The following is a 12,819-nucleotide window of genomic DNA, read 5'->3' on the forward strand; positions in this document are numbered from 1 at the left end:
AGGCCACCAGCCACTGTGCCTGCAGAATTCAATGCCTAGCTCACTGCCCAAGTATACACAGCCAGAGTTCCACTTGCTTCCCCTGGGTCCCCACACATCCCCCAGAAACAAAGGTTTGGGATGAGACACCTAGTGTCCCAGTGACAGCCTGCCAGAAACAGCACTAGTGGGAGTCAGCTGTGGAGAGCAGAGGCCATGCTGGGAATGCGCAGCATCTGGTCCTGCTCCTGGTTTCCAGTGGGGACTGGTGGGGAGACTGGGCCTGTGAATGTGTCCACTCTCACCTTTCTTCTGGCCCTGGTGCTGCTGTTCCTGTGTCCCTCCCGGAGCCCCTGGAGCCACAAGACAGTTCTTGACTCAGGCCCCTTGGGATGCCACTCAATGCAATGGTGTGAAAAAAAGGAAGACGATCCTTCAAAGAAGGAGGTGTCACAGGAGAGCACATCTACATTTATTTCAGGACAACATGTGTGCACACAGCAAAGTAGAGCATGGGGACCCAGTGCTGTGACCATGGAGGGGATAACGGGCTGGTGTGGAGAAGCCTGTGTCCCAGAGTACAGAGCTGGAGAGACATGGTAAGACGTAGTTCGTTCAAGTCTAGGGCCGTGTGGGCCAGGCCACCTCAGCTCAGGGCAGGCCCTATGGTCAGGCTACTGGTGTCCGTGTCCTTCCACAGCTGTGTCACTTCACCTGCATGTGACAGAGGCAGCATGAATGGCCGTCCCAAGTGGGAGCAAAGGTGGGGGCAGTGAGGACCCAGATGGCCAGGACCGTGGTCCAGCCAGGCTCCTGCCCTACTCTCAGTGCCCATCTCCGCCCCAGCCATGTACCTTGAACAGGGTGACAGTGGCGCTGTAGAAGAGGCTCAGCAGGAAGAGCACAATGAAGGTGGAGGTGGTGGTCCACGTGTTCTTGAAGCCCTCCTCTTCAGCGCTCACCTCTCCCTCTATGGGAGACACAGGAGGGAGGGTCAGGGGTGCCTGCAGCCCACCTGGGGCTAGGAGCACAGGGCTCAGAGCACAGGATGGCGGACAGTGAACAGCCAGGGTGGCAGAGGCAGAGGCAGACCAAGCAGGAGCAAAGAGGGATGTGAGACTTTGCCCAGAGACCCTGGGTGGCAGAGAGAGCAGGGCAGGTGTAGTGCATGGACACAGGAGAGGGCAGAGGCAAGGACCCAGGGGACTGGGCTTCCAGTGAGTCCCGGACCCTCTTTGAACAGGGGCACAGCCAGAGCCATTTGGCCACGAAGCAGGGGTGGTGGGGCATGTGTCGGGTAGTGGGATGTCAGGGCTGAGGCTGCCCCGATCAACTCTCCAGGGACTCTGACGAAAGGAGCAGAGGCCTAGGTACATCCCAGCTGTCTGGTCCTGCCCTAGCAGATGGACATAGGCCTGGGATGTCCTGGCTGGCAGTTCTTGTCCTTCCAGAATGACAGAGGCCTGAGGATATCAATCTCAGAAGCCCTGGGGAACACAGTGGGGTGCAGCACTCAGAGGACATCTGCAGCTCACGTGAGAGGACAGGAGCAGCCCCAGGACTGTTCTTCGGGTGTGGGGACCTCATTTGGTCCTGTCCTCCATGCATGGGCTCAGCCTCTCTGCACAGCTGCCCTCTGCCCTCTGTGCCCTGGCTGGGCAGGATAGATGTTTACAGGGTGATTGTGCTAACATTGACCTTAGTGACCTCCTCGAAGAGGGACAGTCCCATGTCTGGAGGCCAGGTCTGGACACTACCTGCTCTGACACTTGCAGTGGACACTGCTGTGTTCAGTATGGGTGCTGGGTACTTGCTGCCTCCCCAGAACCTGGTCTGGAGGGTACCTCCCTAGGAACCCCCGGACTCAAGCTCTGCTCCCTGAGACAGTACAGCAGCTCCACCCCGAGGGGTGCTCTGAGCTCTGTCTTTGGGCTAGAGGATGCCTGTGTGCTAAGCCTGTGCCATGTGTCCACCTACTCCTGTGCACACATGTGTTCCTATACACGTGTCTTTGTGCATAGTGCATGAGCACGCATATGTCTCTGTATGTATCTGTGTCTTGAGCCTCTGTGTGCACTTGTGTGTAGATGGGCACATGGCCACACATTCCATGTGTGTGTATGTGACCATATGCATGTGTACCTGTTTGTGTGTCACTGCATGTCACGTGTGTGCATGTATTCATGTACATCTGTATGCCTGTGTGTCAGTGGATACACATGCCAGCACATGTGTATGCATACCTGCTCACCTACACATGCATGTGTCTCTCTCTGTATACCCATGGGTATGCCTGTGTGCTGCCTATACCAGTGTGGCTGAGCATTCAGCCATATGTTAGAAGTGGCTACAGGGTCTGCTAGCCCACATGGCTGTGCAAGCATCAGTGAGGAGCCAGGACCTCCCTGGGCACCTGGAGGACATGTGCCAGAGGATGAATGGGGTTTACAAGGGGTGTGCAGGACAGGCACAGCACAGCTGTGGCCCAACAGGCCAGAGGATTTTGTACTCAAAACCAGCGTCTTTTGAAGGGATCTTTTTATTTCTAATTTTAGGAAATGCAACACAGCACCCCTGACACAGCTAGTTTGCACATGCATATGCAGAGAAACTGGACCCCAGCCCCTGGGCTGGCTAGGGCAGCATGGTCAGTGGCAGCTGGTGGCTGTGTCAGACATGATCAGGGACACGTTACACAGGGTAGGTTTACCGGTGGACTTGTCCACGGTCCTCTCGGTCACCATGTACGGGAGGGCCTGGTGGCTCACGATGCAGGTGAAGGTCTCCCCCGAGAGCCAGTCCTCCACGGTCACTGTCAGCAGGCTGTGGGTGTAGTAGAGGCCTGGGGCCTGGGGCTCAGGCATCGGGGCACTGGTCACGTACTTGTCCGAAGACACAGACTGCCCTCTTTGCAGCCACTGCACAAAGACGTCTGCAGGTGCAAATCCCTTCACCAGGCAGGTGACAGTGGCTGCCTCCCCCAGGACCAGCTGCTCCCGAGCTGGTGGCAGCACATACACAGCAGGCGGGTGCTGGGCCTCTCCTGTGGGCAGAAAGGAGGTAGTGAGCACAGGGCAGGCAGGGACAGGTGGGATCCAGGGAGTGGGGTGGGGGCTGAGGCTACCTTGGGGCTTGGAGACGGTCTTCTTCAATGGGAAGGGCAGGTCCTGATGGGTCACTGTGCACGAGAAGCTGTCCCCAGACTCCCAGTCCTCTGCACAGATGCTGGCCTCCCCCGTGGCACTGAGGGTGCCATTGGCATGGCTCTGGGAGACCTTGATGCTGGTTGGCAGGTCCTCACCATTCTGGCGGGCCCAGGAGATGTTGAGTCCTCCACGGTGGCTCAGGTCAGTGACCAGGCAGGTCAGCTTGGCAGACTTGGTGAGGAAGGTGCCAGCAAAGGAGGGTGGGATGGGGAAGACTCTGATGTCTGTGGGCGGAGGTGCTGTGGAGAGAAGGCTGCTGTGTGTGGTGTTGGATGTGAAGTCAGGGAAAGGTACAGCCCGCTGGGAGCAGCCCTGCCCCAGTGAACCATTTGGTGTCACCAGACCTGTGCCCTCAGTGCTCCCTGCCCTGTCCCTGGCTGCTCTGGGAAGCAAGGCTCAGGAGCAGGTGGCTAGATCTGGGTGGCATCTGCCACAGCCGAGTGAGCAGTGGTGGGGGTGCCTTGGGCTGGAAGAGTGGTGCTGAGTGGGGGACAGGCACTCACTGGGGACACACACGGAGGAGGACACATTCTTCTTGAAAGTGCCCGCTTTGTGATTCACGTGGCAGGTGAACATCTTCTGGCCCAGCCAGTCACTCTCAGTGATGGTCAGCGTGCTGGTGACCTTGAAGGTGGGGAGCTGGGAGCCTTTGTTCTCGGCTATCACTTGGTCAGTGGTGAAGCCGGACCTCATAAGCTTTCCATCCCGCAGCCAGGACACTGTGATCTGCTTGGGGCTGAAGTCTGTGGCCTGGCAGACGAGTTTGGATCTTCCAGAGTTGAGGAAGGCATCTCGGGGTGGGACGAACACGGTCACGTTAGGGGCCTGCTCCACAGTCACTGAGGTGAGGAGACAAGGTGTGAGCCCTGCTCGACCCAAGTCCCCTTGCTGCCTCTCCTGGACATGCCAGGGTCTCTGTGACTCCAGGGGAAGCCCGGCTCTCACCTGGGAGGGGCACTTCCTTCTTGTTGCTGCTGCTGCCATGCTGGACCTTGCACACCAGGTGCTCATCTGTGCCCTGCACAGCGTCTTTGGAAGGCAGGAGCACCTGGGAGGTGGACAAGTACTTGCCCTCTGTCAGCACAACTGGGAAAGTTCTGATGCCCTTGCTCACCTTGGAGCTGTTCTTATAGGTCCAGGAGAAGGAGATATCACCAGGCAGGAAGTCCCGTGCCAAGCACCCCACAGACACAAGGCCGTCATCGGCCAGGGGCCTCTCACAGGATGTGAGGGGAAAGAGAGTCGGAGAAGATGGGCTTTCTGGGGATCCAAGAAGCACAAATGAGAAGAGGAGGGTGAGATGCTTTCTCTCGTGCTCTGTGTGACAGGGGTCTGTCCACACCTCCCTCCCACAGGGGCTACCCCTTGGGCACTGCACAGCTGCCAAGGCCTGAGAGGACAGGACAAGCTGTGGTCACAGGCCATGGGGGGCTGGGAGGCCTCATTGGCCCACTGCTATAGGGGCTGAGGAGGAGGATACCCTGGGAGTAGGAGACCCTGCTCAGCACCAATAGGCCTGTGTGCTGCTTCCCTCTGGGCCATAGCCATGTGCTGGCTTGATCAGTGGAGAGCAGGAGGAAACAAAAGGGCCCAGGCCTCAGGGCCACATGGGAAGCCAAGGCCACACCGCAGGAGGCTGCAGCTCTGTGTGGGCACACTGAGTTAGCAGCACCGCAGCCTGCCCCAAGGGCCCCTAGGCTGGCAGCAGGGCTGTGTTGGGCAGGAGTGAGGTACTCTAATGGACAGGACACTAGTGTGAAACCAGCTTGGCTTTACCTCGGCACAGCAGATCAAGAACACTGGCCCAGCACAGCATACCCAGGGGTAGGCTGCACAGTGGGCAGCTCCACTAGAGCCATGCGGTCCTGCAGTGCCTGCCTGGGCCAGCTGGACAGAGTCCTGATGCACTGGCCTGGATCACCTGGCCCAACCATCTCAGCAGAACTCAGTGCAGCCAGCTTAGCCCAGCTCAGCCCAGTTCAGTTTAGCTCAGCCTCACCCAGCTGACCCAGCTGAGCTCAGCTCAGCCCAGGTCAGCCCAGCTCAGACCGGCTTAATCCAGAGCAGCTGACCCTGCCTCACTATAGTGCCACTAAACTTAGCCAAGTTCATCTCAACCCAGCTCAGCTGAGCCCATCTGCCTCCAGCTCTGTCCAGCTTTGCTAATTTAGCCGAGCTCAACCTTCAGCCCAGCCCAGCTCAGCTCAGCCTAGCTCAGCTCAGTCACCTTGGCTCAGCTCATTCCAGCAGGCGGGTGCTTGCTCAGCCCACCTCACTTCAGTTTGGCCAAGTTCAGTACAGCCTGCCTCAACCTTGTGCAGCTTAGCTTGGTTCAGTTTAGCTCTGCTAACCAGCTTACTCACTTTACCTTTTCCAGCTCAGCCCACCTCAGTACAGAGGGTTCTGTTAACCAGTTCAGCTCAGCCCAGCTCAGCCCAGCTCTGCTAGCCAAGCTCAGCATGGCTTAACCTATCCCAGCTCAGCTCTGCTAGCCCAGCTCAGCTTAGCCCAGTTCAGCCCAGCCCAGCCCAGCTATGCCAGCCTATCTTAGTCCAGCAGCTCTGCTAGCTAAGCACAGCACAGCTCAGCCTAGCCTAGCTCAACTCAGCCCAGCCCAGCCCAGCCCAGCCCAGCCCAGCCCAGCTCAGCCCAGCTCTGCTAGTCCAGCTCAATCCAGTTAAGCCCAGCCCAATTCAGGCCAGCTCAGCCCAGACCAGCTCAGCTCAACCCAGAAGAGCCCAGCCTAGCTCAGCTCAGCTTAGCCCAGGTCAGCCCAGCTTTGCTAGCCCATCTTGGCACAGCCCAGCTCCGCTAGTCAAGCTCAGCTCAGCTCAGCTCAGTCCAGCCCAGTTCAGCTCTGCTAGCCCAGCTCAGCTCAGACAACTCTGTTAGCCCAGCTCTATAAGCTCAGGTCACTGTTGCCCAGCCCAGCCCAGCAGACCTGAGCTAAAACGCTCCACAGCTTGATCCTGCACAACCACCTGGCCTTTATCACCCTCAGTCTCTCCTCTGGCTCCTATGGCCTGGTCTCCCACCCTGCTGGGCCAGGCTTTAGGCTGCAGAGCCACCCAGTCAGTCACTATCCCTTTACAAAGGGGAATAATATATCCCTGCAACTTGAAATTCACTGAAACATCTTGAGAATAGGTCAAGAATGTAGGGGCATTTCTTAACACTGGAAAGTTCTTTGTCCTCCAGAACCCACAGCTTTCTCTGTGCAGGTGGGAAGTAGCCTGGGAGCCTCCCTCAGAGCCTGAACTCCTGGAGGACCCCCTTAGACTGGATCCCTCCCTTCTGAGTCTAAAATTAGCTTGACTTTAATTTCCATCCAGATCAAAACCATCATTAATAACAACTATGAAAAGCATTTTATCTAAATTCGCCACTTAAAATTCTTGTTTGCCAAAGTACGGTAATGGTCTAAAATCAAATCTGCATTGAAGATAACTTAAATGAAGAAAACACCGGTGGCCCTTTTATACTTTAAACACCATTAGAGTTGCTGGTGCCCGTTTCTCCTTAACATGTCCCTCGGTGAAAGTTGCCTGTGAGTGATTCAGTCACTCCAAGCATTCTTTTTTTCTTTTTTTTTTTTGGTACCGAGGATCGCACTCGGGTCCTTGCGCTTGCGCAGCAGGCAGCAGAACCACTGAGCTAAATCCCTGGCCCTCTCCAAGCATTCTTAAATACATTTCTTTCCCTTCCTCCAACAATAAAGACTGATTCCTTTTCCAATAGAAACAAGCATCAAATATAAACTTTTAAGAGATGTAAACTTGGCAAGAGTGGCTGCTTCTTGCTTACCATGTTGGGTGCCTGGGTTGCTGGGAGGTCCCAAGGGTCTTTGGCATGAAATATTTTCTCCAAGTTTATTAAAACTGGCTGATTCATGAGGAGCCCATTGGCCTGGTGGCAGAAGCCAAGGCCATACATTCCTAGATCTGAGTGGTTTTGGGAGACGTAAGCTGAGCCTAGGCCCAGCAGCAACCCGCACTCGAACCTCAGCCAGCAGCCCTTAAGCAGGAAGCTGGGCAGAGGTGAAGCGTCCTTCCCCGCCAGAGTCCTCAATGGCTTTCCTTTGCATTAGCCGGCTGAATCTACCAACTAACATGTTTATCTGAAATAATTCAAGGTGATTATACACATTCAAGGTGATTATACACATATTCAAGGTGATTATATCACCTAAAATTTCTCTGAAAGTGAATACTCAAAAAGTAGTTTTGAAAAGTACTTAAAAAGCCATCTTTATCAAAATATGAAAATGTTTTTTCTTAATCACAACACTACCTTAAAATATTATGAACACAGTCAATGTAAAAACAATGCTTCAGTTATTGGGAAAAGCACATATATTAGTTATCACATGAAAGAACACCAAAGCAATTAAAAAACTTTCCTAAATACATTAATAAACTGCCCCTAAGACTGTTTAATTTCATGCACATCTTTCTTTGAAAATGAATATAATTTAGAATTTGATAAGCTTAGTTGGTAAGCTAAGACACAAAAATTAAATTCACATAGTTAAAAGAGGACTTTCCAGTTCCTGGGAGCATCTGAACCTTATTTTAGAAATGCAAATGACCCAGGTGTTGTTTTCCTTACAAGGAACTTTCGAATCTGTGAGGCTGGGCAAAACATTTGAAAACGGCTTCTTTATAACCTCAGCTATAAATTTACCTATTCTGTTTTTTGCTTCCTAAAATAGCCTCTCCATGTGACCAGCTTCCGGCCACCTGCTGTAGGTGTTCTGGCCCCAGGCAATCTTGACTCTAACTCACATCCCAGCATGGCTTCACTGACTTAAAAAATAAACTTGATTTATTATTGTCTCAACTCAGCCCTGATTCCGGGCAACAGTACCGAATTACTATTCCTTGGCTGAACTTGCAGCAGTATCAATTCCAGACAGATAGGACTCATGGTTGTTAACTAAGTACTAAGAAATTTAAACACCTAGACATTAAAAAGTGGAATATACTTGAAAATCTCTCATATTTAAGTCACAATTTTCTTGGCCATTCTTCTCCGGAGCCCCTTCAGAGACATCTGGTCTTTCCATATTTGCTAAGCCTGCTTCTCAGCCTTTTCTTCTCCATGTGTCTGCACAGAGCCTGGCCCTCTCCTTCTCAAGAGCCTGTCGGGGCAGCAGCTGCCCTACCAGTGCCAGCACCAATTCTGCCCAAAGCCACGCCTACACGTTATCCTTGCTGGATTCACTCCCTTTCTTTCCAACAAAGAGGGTTTTAAATATGATCTGGCACAGAGCATACCTCACCATTCCGAAGAAAATACTCCACTCCGCTCTGTGTGGTGGTCCAGTCACCCTGCCAGTGTAGTCACTGGGGCACCCTCCTCAGCCAACACTGACTCCAGAGCTGGACATCCCCATCCCAGCCAGAGATGTCCCCCAGCTGTGGGACCCTGGCCCTTTCAGTACGCTATCTGAAGGTGGCCCTTAACCCTGGGCCCAGTTTGGGGGTTCAGTCACTGGTCCTTATTCTAATTTTCCAAAGACATTGGAACATCCACAGAGACTCCCAGTCCTAGCCCTCCTGGCCAGCTGCCTAGATCCGCTCGAGTGCATTGGGATGAGCCTGGAGTTCTCAGAAAACCTTGTAGACAAGAGCAGAGAACAAAGGTCTCAGCTAGGCTGTTCTTACCTGAGGAGATGGTGACCAGGATCCCCAGACCCCAGTAATCCAAACCGTAGTAATCACAATGGTGGACTCTCTATCCACACCCTACAAAAACCCTGAGTGCCTGGCTAGCATTGTGGCCCGTCACCCAGAGATTCACACTGACTCCAGTGGTCACGCCCAAGTCACTGTCAGGTCTGTGACTCTACCAGCCCCCACACATCCACATTTCAGTCCGGCGCCTCAGAAGCCAGACCACTGCTGGCCTGGGAAGGTGACCTGGAACTGACATGCCTTGTTGTCCAGGGACCCACAAAGCTGGATGGCCTCAGAGCTGACAGAGCCCACTTACATGGCAGTCACTCCAACCCTGATGTTCCTCCACTGGCAGGGACTTCTGTCCAGAACTGCTGTGGCCAAAGGGGCCTGGATCTTAGCTCCCCAGATCCCTTTCCTGAACACTAACATGGAGACCTCAACACCTGAGTCTTCCCTGGTGCGTTAGAGTAAGGATGGGGCAGGACTCACCCGAGGAGATGGTGACCAAGGTCCCTTGGCCCCAGATGGCAAACCAGGTGTCTCATTGTGACAACCATGCCAGGACCCCAGACAAGAACTGGTGCCTGGATGGGGCCCCAGGGCCCCTCAAATCCAGCCCAGTGGGGAACCGGAGCCCAGAGAGACCCAGTCAGAAAGACTAAGAGTCTTTCCTGGCCCCCTAGGGGATACCCTGTCCTTCTTGGCCTAAACCCTGACTCAATTGTTTTGCCCTCAGAATGCACCAAAACCCTCGCAGTTGAGCAGGAGAAGGAGCTGTAAAGACTCACCTGAGGAGATGGTGACCAGGATCCCTGGGCCTCAGGTAGTTAAAGTAATAACACTGCTGTAGGCCTCCTTAGGTGGTGTACAAATCCTGACCTCCCAGAGCCTGTGAGGCAGCCAAGGCCAGAAAGGCCAGGTCCCAGGGTCACAGTGTGTCCCATGCCCAGAGCACAGTTCTGCCACCCTTTGTCTCCAGAGCAAAGTCTCCCTATCCCCACAGGAAGACCATCAGCAGAGGACACAGCCCCGCAACCCCCAAATGACCCCCCATGGGTCCCAGGCGACCCCATGCAGACCAAAGAACCTCTAGAAATTCCTTGCCTAGCTCCCAAGGAGGCTGTGCCCAGATCACAGAGGCTAAAGAAAGTGACCTCACCTGAGGAGACGGTGACCAGGGTGCCCAGGGGCCCCAGGTGTCTAGTTGGTTGTCACATTGTGACAACCCTGACAAGACCTCAGACAAGAACTATGCCCGGCTGGGGTCTTGGGACCCCCCTCAAGTTGAGCTCAGTGAGGATCAAGGGCAGCAGGGACCAGTGGGGCCCAGAGGCCAAGGGTGCCTGGGAGCCCCAGAGACACTGTAGCAGAGACTGGGAGCAGAGGGGGTCTGTGTGGGCCGTGGCCCCCAGCGTCCTTTCCTAACCCCTCAAGCTGCCCCTGTCCTTCTTGGCCTGAGACTCGGACTCCATTGTGTTGCCTCCACAATGCAGCAAAACTGCATGCAAAACTCATGTTCTCTGAGCTGAACAAGAGAAGAAGCTGTAAGGACTCACCTGGGGGGACACTGACCCCTGTCTCCTGCAGCAGGGTCCCCTGGCCCCAGTATTGAGTTTCCACACTGCTGGGTCCCATTAGTGGGTGAATAAAAACCTAATCTTCTGAGGCCTGTGGTGACTGGGGTGCCAGGGCCCCGGTGTCAAAGTACCAGTAGCACAGCCTCTGCCCTCAGGCTGCTCCTGCACTAAACATCCCCTAGACTCAGCCCCCTGGCCCTCCCCTCCCCAGATGCAGGACTCAGCTGAGGAGACGGTGAGCAGGATGCCGGGGCCCCACTGATCAACGCATAGGCACAGTGGGTTGGCCCGCCACGCAGGGACACAGAAACCCCCAGCTTGGGGTCCCCTAGCTCTACCCTACTCCTGCCCCATGCAGGTCCCTCATTGGTTCCTCTTCTCCCATTCCCCCACCCTGCAGGGCCCTGCAGGGCTGTCGACTATGGGCTGTCCTCTCTTCTTGTATGGGCTGGGTTTTTGTAGAAGTGTCAGTCACCAATTAGCACCCTGGTGGTTCCCAGCTCAGCTAAAACCCTTTGGTAGGAGGAAGGGCTGGGGGTGGGGGTGAAGATGGGAGGTGGGGAGTGGGAGTAAGGATGGGAGGTAAAGGGTGGGAGTGGGGAGTGGACCTGAGGGTGTAGATGGAGCCTAGGAGCTGGTCTGGGAAGCACAGCTCAGGCCCTCAGAGTGGGTCAGGCCAAAGGTTCCGTGCCTTCCCCTCACCATCAGCCACTGAGCGCCCAGGACAACCCAGCCTAACCCTCGCAGTCATTCCTGAGTCAGGAGTGAATAATTTGCTGGGTAACAATCACTAAAGGGCTGGAGGTGACTTCTCCCTTAGAATCTGACAGATGCCGGGGGTTGATCCCCGCCCCCGCCCCTTGCCCTTTAGTCCTCTTATCAGCTTCAGAGAGAGGCCTGGTGGTGGGGTTGGGGTCTCCTCACCTGGAGACTGGGACCCAGGACATCTGCCAGGACTGTCAGCAGCTTGTCTCTCTCTGACCCCACTCACGTGCGTGCGGCTGGACAGGAGCAGGTCATCCCTCCCAGGCACTGGACTCCCAGGCGATACACCCTTCCGGTCCCGATGACGCTTCGGCCCTTGGCGAGGGTCTCAGCTCTGCCCAGGACCGTGAGGGTAAGGGTAGGGTAGTCTGAGAGAGTGAACCCACCCAGACCTGCAGAGGTTCAGGGTAGACAGGAGGGGTGAGGGCCACTGGGGGAAGTGAGGGGTTCAAACCCCCCGGGGGAGGACACCTGGGACCCTGTTGCAGGGACAGAGACAGCCTGGGAGGGGCCTGCAGGAGAGGAGGGGGGACTCGACTGTGAGCTGCTGGGGGCTGACACCCTGCCTGGTGACAGAGGCTAGGCCTAGGCCACGAGACGGCTGTGAGGAGGAGGGCTTGGGAGCCGACCTCAGAGGGGCAGGAGTGGGGCTCGGAGAGAGGTCGGTTCTTCCAGGGCCCTTGTCTGTGTGGGAACGTGAGGGCTGAGGGGCGACAGGGGAATGCGGGAAGAGGAAGAGGGTGCGCGGAGCTGGGCACGATGCGGGCCAGGAGAGGAATGACACCCGGCTCCAGGCAGGACCGAGATGCCCAGGAGGTGCTGGGACCTCCGTGCTGAGGGTGGTGTCATAGCCGGATCGGCAGGAGAAGGGGCCAGGTGAAGGCATGTGTGGAGGGGCCACTTCCTGCTGCGCCCGTCTCACGGCCCCGGGAGGGCTTCTTGGCCGGTCGCTCCTCTCGGTCCTCTGGGTTTCTCCGGGGATGGGTGAGGCCCGCCCCGGCTGCTCGAGAAGCTCCTCCTCCTGCCACCCGGACCTCTGCTGCTTCGGCCTCACCCTGGCTCTGCACCGCTCACTCCCGCCTCGTTCCTGCTCCCCTCTCTCCATCCAGCATGCCCCGTCGGTCCTTGTGAAGCCCTGCATGGGAGAGACCGTGAGTCCCCTGAGAGAATGCAGCCTGCCCTCCCTGTCTCTTCCCTGATGTGCCGTGCACAGCTGCTGTGTGCCAACCCCACCCCTATGCAGCTCCTCTGCAGCAGCCTCTCCGGTCTGATTCTGGACCCTCCACCTCCCTATCACCAGCCAGGGGAAGGACTTGGGTGTCACAGCTCCGTGCCCCGTGACTGCCAGGCCTGGAGGCTGCATCAGCAGCGTGGGGCCAGAGCCTGGCTTCCTTCTGGGCTGAGTTGGTCCTCCTGCCTCTCCTCACCTCTGGAGCCTCCTGGGGTTCCCGCCCCACCCCAGAAATTGCCGGGCCCCTGAAGGTGATGGAATGGGAGCTCTGGCACTTGGCTCAGGGTTGGGACATGTCCCTGTCACTGTCAGAGCTGCTCATCACAGTGATGCCCCAGGAGAGGCTTCCTGGCTGGGATGAGGAATTAGGTGAGAGCTGC

The 12,819-nt window shown here is 56.0% G+C and overlaps 1 gene segment (V, D, J or C); it reads right to left on the minus strand.

The window, feature by feature from the left end:
- Positions 1–429: 429 nt before the first annotated feature.
- LOC101704989 (Ig mu chain C region membrane-bound form-like) lies at positions 430–11,342 on the minus strand. The segment is given in 7 exon segments: positions 430–693; positions 834–949; positions 2,690–3,022; positions 3,104–3,424; positions 3,689–4,024; positions 4,131–4,445; positions 10,423–11,342. Coding segments are annotated over 7 exon segments (1,509 nt in total).
- Between the last annotated feature and the right edge of the window lie 1,477 nt (positions 11,343–12,819).

This window comes from Heterocephalus glaber, unplaced genomic scaffold (genome assembly GCF_053883595.1).
Source record: "Heterocephalus glaber isolate CG9 unplaced genomic scaffold, H.glaber_assembly_v1.0 deba00000546, whole genome shotgun sequence".
In the NCBI taxonomy this organism is placed as follows: Eukaryota; Metazoa; Chordata; class Mammalia; order Rodentia; family Bathyergidae; genus Heterocephalus; species Heterocephalus glaber.